The 11,600-nt window shown below is 45.0% G+C and overlaps 1 protein-coding gene across 1 annotated transcript in view; it reads left to right on the top strand.

Annotated features, from left to right (window-relative positions):
• The first annotated feature begins 111 nt into the window (after positions 1-111).
• The window catches only part of LOC149453523 (uncharacterized), a 31,455-nt gene continuing 19,966 nt past the window's right edge, over positions 112-11,600 (top strand). Inside the window, exons 1-6 of the mRNA XM_089688656.1 lie at positions 112-148; positions 462-621; positions 3,430-3,584; positions 4,120-4,239; positions 4,326-4,446; positions 5,458-7,276. Of these exons, the coding sequence (XP_089544782.1) occupies positions 3,516-3,584; positions 4,120-4,239; positions 4,326-4,446; positions 5,458-7,276 (2,129 nt within the window). The 5' untranslated portion in view covers positions 112-148; positions 462-621; positions 3,430-3,515. The remainder of the gene's footprint in view (positions 149-461; positions 622-3,429; positions 3,585-4,119; positions 4,240-4,325; positions 4,447-5,457; positions 7,277-11,600) is intronic.

Below are 11,600 nucleotides of genomic sequence, written 5' to 3'. Positions count from 1 at the left end.
CCCGGGCCGGCTCTGCGTTTCAAGCCTCTTCCGGGCGCCTCTTTCTGGCTGCGATTGGACAGCGGGTCCTCTTCCGGCCTCTGAAACTCACAACTGAATGCTTGGAACGCACAGACCGGAAGTGCCTTGGAATGCAGGAGAAGCTGATGTGAGTAAACAGGTTCCCAGCATTGGAGGGAATTATTATTAATATTGTCATGATGTCATCACATGGAGTTTATTATATTTTGAGCGATAATGGAAACATTTCAGTATTGCTGATCCTTTTATTGTGCTAGTAACAGTTGTAATGTATAGAGTGTTGTTGTTTGCGTTGTTATTATTTATATTGCTGCTATGATGTCATAAAATTATACTAACTATATTATTAGTGGGAATGTTAAAACATAAACGCTTTTATTTTCACCTAATATTATTATTTTTATATGAATATTTGCCATTTAACCCCTTTTTTACGCCAGAAGGCATCGATGCTTCAAATGGGCTGATGTCATTGGGATCCCGTCCTACCGACTCCAGATTGTTGGCGCTTGACCGCGAGCTGTCCACAGTAGCTTGCTAATGGTTCTGGGGACGCCAGTGGACCACACCCCGACGCATACTGCCTATTTTTTATTACAGGTACTTATATAGGGCCGTCAAGTTACGCAGCGCTTTGCATATATATTGTACTTTCACATCAGTCCCTGACTCTCAAGGGGCGTACAATGTAAAGTCCCTACCTCACATACACATATTATGGACAATTTAGACAGGAACCATTTAACCCACCAGCATGTCTTTGGAGTGTGGGAGGAAACCGGAGTACCTGGAGGAAACCCACACAGGCACAGGGAGAACATGCAAACTCCAGGCAGGTGGTTGGGATTCAAACAAATGACCCCTAGTATTGCCAGGCAGAAGGGCTAACCATTTAGCCACTGTGCTGCAGTGAATGGCCATTAAGGGCCACCTGCCGCATATATGCGTATAGCTGTCAAGGGATAAAAGAAGACTTATCACTGCAATTAAAAAATCCTCATAGGGACCACCTGCATGTAGCAATTCATGGTGTGGTTTGGCGCTAAATGCATCTATATTTTTTTGTCTGTGCTCTCTGTAGCTTCACACCAGGCTGAAGCCCAATTTATGGGCATTGCTATGGGGTAGTTACAGCTACTGCTGAGCCCCCGCCCACTATCTCAGATTGAGTAAATCCTTATAACTCAGTTAGTACCTCCCCCAGTCCCTGCAGGTGATATACCTGGCTTCACAATAGCCTCCATGACCTACTTCCTGATAGCACATCCCCTGGTCCCTGCAGGTCATATCCCATGTTCTCAGCAGCCCACATAACCCATCTTCCAATAGTACATCCCCTGGGCCCTGCGGGTCACATCTCTGGCCTCTCAGCAGCCCCTATGATTCATCTGCCAATAGTGCCTCCCTTGGTCCCTGCAGGTCACATCCCTGGCACCTCAACAATCTCAAAGACCCACCTCCTGATAGTGCCTCCTTCGGTCCCTGCAGGTCACATCCCTACCTTCTCAGCAGCCCCTATGATTCACCTGCCAATAGTACCTCCCTCGTCCCTGCAGGTCACATCCCTGGCACCTCAACAATCTCAAAGCCCTGCCTCCTGATAGTACCACCTCTCAGCAGCCCCTATGGTTCGCCTGCCAATAGTACCTCCTTCGGTCCCTACAGGTCACATCCCTGGCCTCTTAGCAGCTCCTATGATTCATCTGCCAATAGTACCTCCCTCGGTCCCTGCAGGTCACATCCCTGGCGCCTCAACAATCTCAAAGATCCACCTCCTGATAGTACCTCCTTTGGTCCCTACAGGTCACATACCTGGCCTCTCAGCAGCCCCTATGATTCACCTGCCAATAGTGCCTCCTTCAGTCCCTGCAATTCACATCCCTGGCACCTCAGCAGCTCCTATGATTCACCTGCCAATAGTACCTCCCTCGTCCCTGCAGGTCACATTCCTGGTACCTCAAAAATCTCAAAGACCCACTTCCTGATAGTACCTCCTTCGTTCCCTGCAGGTCACATACCTGGCTTCTTAGCAGCCTCCATGACACACCTCCTGATTATAACTCCCCCAGTCCCTGCAGGTCACATACCTGGCTTCTCAGCAGCCTCCGTTTCCCACCTCCTGAGACTACTTCCCCTGGTCCCTGCAGGTCACATTCTTGGCTCTTTACCAGTCCCTGTGGCTCACCTACCAGTAGCTCACTAAAGGGAAACAAAGAAACACAGCGCCTCTAAGTGTGTACTGTGAAGGTATTTAATAGAAAGATAAGTAATAACTCACATCTTAGAATTTAAAAACAGGCGTGGCAGAGTCTCCAAGATGTACGGGATCAGCACATGTGGCGTTTGACGTCATCAAAATGCGACGCGTTTCTGAGCATGTGCAGGACGAGATGAGTCCAGGCTGCCTGACGTCTCACCCTCTTAACCATGAGCCTGTTTTTAAATTCTAAGATGTGAGTTATTACTTATCTTTCTATTAAATACCTTCACAGTACAAGCTTAGAGGCTCTGTGTTTCTTTGCTTCCCTTCTGCAGAGTTATGCTTCGCTCCTACGCAGCTTGCCCTTAGTGTCTACTGGACTAGCTTCACCCCTGACCATTTGGAACTCTTCAAACATATATGGACTGCCACACCATGCACCTGTTATCCCTTTTGCAGTAGCTCACTAAACTCTGCACAGACTTTCCTCTTGCGCCGTGCCGCACTCCCCACTACTATCTACACTCACCGGCCACTTTATTAGGTCCACCTGTTCAATTGCTTGGTAACACAAATTGCTAATCAACCAATCACATGGCAGCAATTCAGTGCATTTAGGCATCTAGACGTGGTGAAGACAACATTCTGAAGTTCAAACCGAGCATCAGAATGGGGAAGAAAGAGGATTTCAGTGACTTTGAACATGGCATTATTGTTGGTGCCAGACGGGCTGGTCTGAGTATTTCAAAAACTGCTTGCTGATCTGCTGGGATTTTCATGCACAACCATCTCTAGGGTTTACAGAGAATGGTCCAAAAAGAGAAAATATCCAGTGAGCGGCAGTTGTGTTGAGAAAAATGTCTTGTTGAGGTCAGAGGAGAATGGGCAGTCTGGTTGCTGTCACATTCAGATGGTAGGGTCAGAGTTTGGAATCGACAACATGAAAGCATGGATCCATTTTGCTTTGTATCAATGGGTCTGAAAGGTGTTGGTGGTGTCATGGTGTGGGGGAGATTTTCTTGGCACTAGCAAGGTGGACCTAAGAAAGTGGCCGGTGAGTGTATCTCCAGCTCCTTGCTGTGTCCCTTATAAAAGACAAGGTTTCCAACCATACCTCATTAAACATGGCTGGAGTTGGCCTTAAAATGATAATTATTTAAAATAATTGATGACAGAACTGTATTTACATTTCTATGTTCTTTTCAAAGCAACTGAGCTGTGAGCCTGTGGCATCTTCTGGGAAGGTTACTTGGTACAGCAAGGGTCCAGTGTAAATTTCCTCAACCACTGTAGGATGGACCAAGATGTGTCTGGGAATATCTTAAACCTCACACTGGAGATCATCTATCTGCTGACCGGAGAGGTGAGGAGGATTCTGGGAGGTCACATGACATCACTCTTATCTTTATTATTAAAACACAGACCTGAACGGAGAGGTGAGGAGGATTCTGGGAGGTCACATGACATCACTCTTATCTCTATTAATAAAACACAGACCTGAGCGGAGAGGTGAGGAGGATTCTTGGAGGTCACATGACATCACTCTTATCTCTATTAAAAAAACACAGACCTGACCGGAGAGGTGAGGAGGATTATGGGAGGTCACATGACATCACTCATCTCTATTAATAAAACACAGACCTGACTGGAGAGGTGAGGAGGATTCTTGGAGGTCACATGACATCACTCATCTCTATTAATAATTCACAGACCTGACCGGAGGGGTGAGGAGGATTCTGGGAGGTCACATGGCATCACTCTTATCTCTATTAATAAAACACAGACCTGACCGGAGAGGTGAGGAGGATTCTGGGAGGTCACGTGACATCATTCTTGTCTAGGTGAGAAGTAATATGGGGATTGTTTCTGTATGATGTTAATTGTATCTTACTGTGTAGAATTATGGACCCATGAAGAGGTCCAATAAATCCCCACCTCCCTCCTTGCCACCCGAGGGAAACATTGACAAGAAGATCCTAGAAGTCACCAAGAAGATCATTGAGCTGTTGACGGGAGAGGTGAGCGGTGCTGGGAATTCTGGGACATTTTCCAGTAACAGACAAGGGATGTGTCTGGATGGTGACTGTATCATTGTGTGTGTCAGGTTCCTATAAGGTGTCAGGATGTCACTGTCTATTTCTCCATGGAGGAGTGGGAGTATCTAGGACACAAGGACCTCTACAAGGACATCATGGTGGAGAGCCAGCTGCCTCTTGCATCACCGGGTAAGAATTTGTGGGGTCAGAATCTCATGTTTCTGCAAAGAGCAAATGCGTTCATTAGGGCAGTCATATTTATAGACCTGGGGTGGCTGTTCTCCATGCTAGCTCAGGATCTCCAGCAGTACTCATTCTCCACAGCATTCATAGCTGCAGATATCTGTACACCCTACGGGGCTGGTCCAGTGGTATTAGGTATCCTTTGCAAGAGTATTTATTTGATATCTGTATCTATATGTATAAAACGCCTTTACTGCACCAGAATCAAGGAATAGTCAGGCAAAACGTAAACATAGAGGTAAAGACAATACTATTAGCCACTATACTCAGTAGATAAGCTGTGTAGATGCAAAGTACCAATACCCATTGGTTTTCGGTAGGGGTGCACAGATATATGATATATCCGAAAATTTTATAAATATATATATATATATATATTTCATATTATTTTCTGTCCCCCTATCAGTGGCCCTGTCCAGGGGCGGACTGACAACTCTTGGGGCCCCCGGGCAATAGAGGATCATGGGGCCCCTGTGTCCTTGCCCAAACTCAAAAAGCCTATGAAAAAGGTACCAGGGGCATCTCATGGGGCCCCCTACTGACCCCGGGCCCTCGGGCAGTGCCCGAGTTTCCAAATGGTCAGTCCGCCCCTGGCCCTGTCTGTTGGGTTAAGGAACTTTGGGTCATATGCAGTTGACAAGGCCCTCTCTGCACTCATCCTACAGCACGGGCGTCAAACTGGCGGCCCTCCATCTGTTGCCAAACTACAAGTCCCATGAGGCATTGCAAGAATGGCAGTTACAAGCAAGGTAGAGGCATGATGGGACTTGTAGTTTCGCAACAGCCGGAGGGCCGTCAGTTTGACACCCCTGTCCTATAGCATTTGAGACCCTGTTGACACCCTTACCTGTTCAGGAAAGTTCCTCCTCCCAGGAACCCTTTCTTCAGTTTACAAACTCCTGTATATTCAGATGTTTCCATCCTCTGACACTGCTGTCTTTTTTTTTTCTCCAACAGATCCACCATCACCCAACTGTTCAAGTGACAATCCCATTATTGTTATAAATCCCCCAGCTGACCAGTCCTCCTCAGCAGAGCAGCAAAATGTGACTCACACCCTGGATAACATCACCAAAGCTTACGAAGAAGAGGAAGGACAGCGTGACATCTCCGCGACTACACATCATACACTGATTACGTCTGCCCGTGTTAAGGAAGAACTCTTCCCAGCTGAAGAGCATTTCCCTCACCGCGTAGGCCCTGCAACCACGCATACACATCCTGCATCAGCTGATTGTAAGGTGGAGACGCTCATAGTTGAAGAGCATGTCCCTCACCGTGTAGGTTCTACAACCACGCATACACATCCTGCATCAGCTGATTGTAAGGTGGAAATGCTCATAGTTGAAGAGCATGTCCCTCACCGTGTAGGTTCTACAACTACGCATACACAGCCTGCATCAGCTGATTGTAAGGTGGAGATGCTCATAGTTGAAGAGCATGTCCCTCACCGTGTAGGCTCTACAACCACGCATACGCAGCCTGTATCAGCTGATTGTAAGGTGGAGATGCTCACAGTTGAAGAGCATGTCCCTCACCGTGTAGGTTCTATAACTACGCATACACAGCCTGCATCAGCTGATTGTAAGGTGGAGATGCTCATAGTTGAAGAGCATGTCCCTCACCGTGTAGGCTCTACAACCACGCATACACAGCCTGTATCAGCTGATTGTAAGTTGGAGATGCTCACAGTTGAAGAGCATGTCCCTCACCGTGTAGGCTCTACAACCACGCATACACAGCCTGCATCAGCTGATTGTAAGTTGGAGATGCTCATAGTTGAAGAGCATGTCCCTCACCGTGTAGACTCTACAACCATGCATACACAGCCTGCATCAGCTGATTGTAAGGTGGAGACGCTCATAGTTGAAGAGCATCTACTCCAGCCTGACGTCTCCAGTCTGATGGAACACACACAATATCTGTCTGCTCATTTTAAGGAGGACCCTTTTCCATGTGAAGAACATCACGACCAGAACAAATTTTCTTCTCATGCACGTTCTAGCACTGCTCAGGATCAGGGGGAATATGTACCAGTCTTTTACACTTCTTTATGCCTTGATCAAAGCAAGAACACCCAGGAGTCCCGTTCCTGCAACAAACCATTTGCTTGTTTTGAATGCAATAAGTATTTTAGGGTCAGGTCTGAGCTGGTGGCCCATCAGAGGTCTCATGCCGGACAGGAGCCTTATTGTTTTACTAGCTCTGATGGCCTTACCCCACAACAGATGCTCCACACAGCCACAACGTCCTACTCCTGTCCTGATTGTGGCAAGTTCTTCTCCACTTATTCCAATCTGGGCCTTCACCGGAAGATCCACTTGGGTGTGAAGCCATATTCCTGCCCAGAGTGTGGCAAGTGCTTCCTCCGAAACTCTCACCTTACAAGGCATCGGCAGAGCCACATAGGCGACAGAGTCAAACCTTATTCTTGCACCGAGTGCGGCAAAAGTTTCCTCAGCCGGGCGTCTTTTGTTGTCCATTGGAGAAATCATACAGGGGAGAATCCTTACTCTTGTTCGGAATGCGGGAAATCGTTCCCAGCCTATAGCTGCTTGGTGCAGCACTGGCGGGTTCACACCGGCGAGAAACCCTACCCTTGCTCGGAGTGTGGCAAACGCTTCGCCGCACATTCCAATCTTACCCTTCACCATCGCATTCACACCGGAGAGAAGCCGTACTGTTGTCCAGAGTGTGGGAAGCGTTTCGTTAGGAACTCGCATCTCAGGAGGCATCGGAAATGCCACACGGGGGAGGAGCCACATCTGTGTGTTGAGTGATCTGGTTTGTGCTGGAGACCACCTTCCACTGGCTGGATCAGTTAATGGTCGCTGGCGGGTGATCGTACAGTCAGAATGAAGAGATTTCTTTGTGTAGGTTGTGTCCAGAGGTAGATGGAGGTGAGGACCCTCTTGGGGCTTGGGCTTCTACCTTCCAGATATGGCCTTAGGGTCAGCTCAGTGTACAGTCTTGTATAGGAAGAAAGGAGCGCCTGTTGTCCAGAAAATGACAACTCATTTTGTGTGATTCACAAGACGTTTAGTAAAAATGTTAACATGTACATTAACCACTTCAAGTCCGGACACTTTCACCCCCTTCCAGTCCGGACGCTTTCACCCCCTTCCAGTCCGGACGCTTTCACCCCCTTCCAGTCCGGACACCCCCCCCCCCCTTCCAGTCCAGACACTTTCACCCCCTTCCTGTCCAGGCCAATTTTCAGCTTTCAGCGCTATCACACTTGGAATGACAATTGCGTGGTCATGCAACACTGTACCCATATGAATTGCTTAGCATTTTTTTTAGACATAAAACTTTATTTTGGTGGTATTTATTCATAACTGGGATTTTTTTGTTTTTTTTTTTTGCTATATGAAAAATGAAAAAGTCCAAAAATTTTGAAAAAGTGTTTTTTGCAAATTTTGCGAATAAATAATCTTTCTTCATAAATCTTGGACAAAATGTATTCAGTTATCTTTTTAGTAAAAAAAAAAAAAAAAACCCCCAAATTAGTTTATAACCAAAAATTATAATTTAAAAAAATTTTTTTTTACAGTTTTATTTACATTTTTTATATTATTATTTGTTTTTGTGGGTTTTTTTTTTCGCATACTGTCACCCTAGCAGTACACTGTCACCATAGTGACACTGTACTACTTGTGGGGGTGATGAAGATTTTTTTTTTCTTTTACACTAATTGCTTTTACACTCATAAAGCCTGTAAAAGCAATCATTTCTCCTCTCTGGCTGCATTCCTGCAGCCATTGAGAAATACAGTGTGAGCTGTGATTGGTCACAGCTTGTCACATGGTACAATGCTGTTGTGAATTGCCCTGTACCATGTGATCTCTGCGATCATTCACAGATTTTACTAGTAGTAAACAATGATGTCAGAAGTGACATTTTGCATACTACTATTCATGTGATCACTGATTAGCCAATCAGTGATCACATGATCGGGACCTCACACAGAGGTCCCGTACAGCGATCAGTGTTCCGCTGTGTTCGGAGGACACAGCGGGCACCGGTACTCGGTGCTGCGCACTCCCTGGGAGCGTGCACAGGCTGTAAATGCAGGCCCCGTTTATGAACGGCAGCCCACTCCTGCACTGCCACCGTCCGGCCGTTTATCTACATGGGCTGGACAGGAAGTGGTTAAGGTGGTTGTAAAGGCTTAAGGTTTTTTAACTTCATGCATTCTATGTGCACGCCTGTGTGCAGCAGCCGCCCCTAATACTCACCTAAGCCCCCTCTCGATCCAGCGATGTGCACAGGAGTCTCAGCTATCCCGGGACTCCCTCTCTTCATTGGCCGAGACAGCAGCAAGAACATTGGCTCCCTCTGCTGTTGATCACAGCCAGTGAGGAGAGAGGGGATGGGGTCGAGCCGCGTCTCCGTATGTGAATGGATACATGCAGCAGCGGGTGCCCCCATAGCAAGCTGCTTGCTATGGGGGCACCCGACAAGCGAGGGGCCAGGAGCGCCGGCGGAGGACCCGAGAAGAGGAGGATCCAGGCTGCTCTGTGCAAAACCACTACACACAGCAGGAAAGTATAGACATGTTTGCTATTAAAAAAAAAAAATTAAGCCTTTAGAATCACTTTACGTCAACACGTTTTGGAGGAATTAATTTGCCCTTCTTCAGGGCTGTTGCTGCATGTTATTGGATGGCAGAGGTTCTTAAAAGGGTACATTGATTACAGGATTTGGGGCGGTGAATTGGCAGAGTGCTGGCTAAGGTTGGAGAGGAAGCATTCTGCCTCTGTATCCTTAGCTGGCACTATGCCAATCCACCACCTGAAACTCCCATCCAATAGGATGCAGCAACAGCCCTGAAGAAGGGGGAGTCCATTTCCCCGAAACGTAGTGGCTTGATGTACATGTTGACATTTTTAACCACTTCCCGTCCGGCCCATGTACATAAACAGCTGGACGGAAGCAGTGCAGGAGTGGGTGACCATTTATAAACGTCCTCCTGCTTCCCTGCCTATGCGCATTCCCTGGGAGCCTGTGGCATGCAGTGCCCGCTGTGGCCGGAGACCACCAATCGCTGTACGGGACCTCTGTGTGAGGTCCCGTTCATGTGATCACTGATTGGCCAATCAGTGATCACATGAAGAGTAGTAAGCAAGATGTCACTTCCTGACATAATTGCTTACAACATGCGAAATCTGTGAATGATCACAGAGGTAACATGGTACAGGACCATTCACAACAGCCTTGTACCATGTGACAAGCTGTGACCAATCACAGCTCGCACAGGATTTCTCAATGGCTGCAAGAATGCAGCCAGAGAGAAGGAGAAATGATTGCTTTTACAGCCTTTATGGGTGTAAAAGCAATCAGTGTAATAAAAGAAAAAAATCTTCATCACCCCCCACAAGTAGTACAGTGTCACCATGGGGATATTGTACTGCTAGAGTGACAGTATGTAAAAAAAAAACATAAATAATGATATAGAAAAAATAAAAATGTAAAATGTTTTTTTGAAAAATTATAATTTTTGGTTATAAACTAATTTGGGTTATATAATTTTTTTTTACTAAAAAGATAGATAAATAATCTTTCATCATAAATCTTGGACAAAATGTATTCACTTGCAAAATTTTATAAGAAAAACACTTTTTTTTTCAAATGTTCAAAAGAATGCAGCCAGAGAGAAGGAGAAATGATTGCTTTTACAGCCTTTATAGGTATCAGTATAAAAATAAAAAAAATAAAAAATCTTCATCACCCCCCACAAGTAGTACAGCATCACCAAGGTGACACTGTACTGCTAGGGTGACAGTATGTAAAAAAAAAAAAAAAAAACATAAATAATATAAAAATGTAAAAAAAAAAATGTTTAAAAATTTATAATTTTTGGTTATAAACTAATTTGGGTTATTTATTTTTTTTACTAAAAAGATAGCTGAATACATTTTATCCAAGATATATGAAGAAAGATTATTTACTTGCAAACTTTTATAAGAAAAACACTTTTTTTTTTCAAAATGTTCAAAAGAATGCAGCCAGAGAGAATGAGAAATGATTGCTTTTACAGCCTTTATAGGGATCAGTGTAAAAAAATCTTTATCACCCCCCACAAGTAGTACAGTGTCACCATGGTGACACTGTACTGCTAGGGTGACAGTATGTAAAAAAAAAAAACATAAATAATAATATAAAAATGTTTACAAATTTATAATTTTTGGTTATAAACTAATTTGGGTTTTTGTTTTTTACTAAAAAGATAGCTGAATAAATTTTGGCCAAGATTTATGAAGAAAGAGTATTTACTTGCAAAATTTTATAAGAAAAACACTTTTTTTTCAAAATGTTTGGACTTTTTCATTTATATAGCAAAAAAAAATAAAAATCCCAGCGGTGAATAAATACCACCAAAATAAAGTTTTTTTTATCGGTCTCAAAAAAATGCTAAAAAATTAATACGGGTACAGTGTTGCATGACCGCGCAATTTTCTTCCTGTACTACTATCCCTTCCCTCCTAGATTGTAAGCTCCAAGGAGCAGGGCCCTCGAACCCCTCGTGTATCGCATTGTATTGTTATTGTACTGTTGCATGTTCTGTCTCCCATTGTAATGTACAGCGCTGAGTGAACTGTTGGCATTTTATAAATACTGTATAATAATAATTGCCATTCAAAGTGTGATAGCGCTGAAAGCTGAAAATTGACCTGGACTGGAAGTGGGGGGAAAGCGTCTGGACTGGAAGTGGGGAAAAGTGTCCGGACTGGAAGGGGGGGAAAGCGTCCGGACTGGAAGGGGGGGAAAGCGTCCGGACTGGAAGGGGTGGAAAGCATCTGGACTGGAAGGGGATAATAAATGTCTTATGAACCACACTTTCAGAGGATAGTCCAACCCACCAAGACAAATGGCATGAGCTGATTGGGCAATATCGACTGGCGTCGTGTGCATCCCAATTAACGATTGGGACGAAATTCGGATCCATTTGTTATCGAAATTATCAAACAAACTTGAGAAATTGAATAGCGCTCGAAATACCGTCTCATCGTGTGACGTCATCCGAAGGAAATAAATGCATTCCTTAATTTAGTTAGAACTTTTTTTTTTATCGGATTCATTGACATTCGTTATATGTC

Source organism: Staurois parvus, unplaced genomic scaffold (genome assembly GCF_062004578.1).
Source record: "Staurois parvus isolate SC_StPar_1 unplaced genomic scaffold, SC_StPar_1.0 ptg000449l, whole genome shotgun sequence".
NCBI classification, from domain to species: domain Eukaryota; kingdom Metazoa; phylum Chordata; class Amphibia; order Anura; family Ranidae; genus Staurois; species Staurois parvus.
This window is presented reverse-complemented; position numbering and strand designations above follow the sequence as displayed.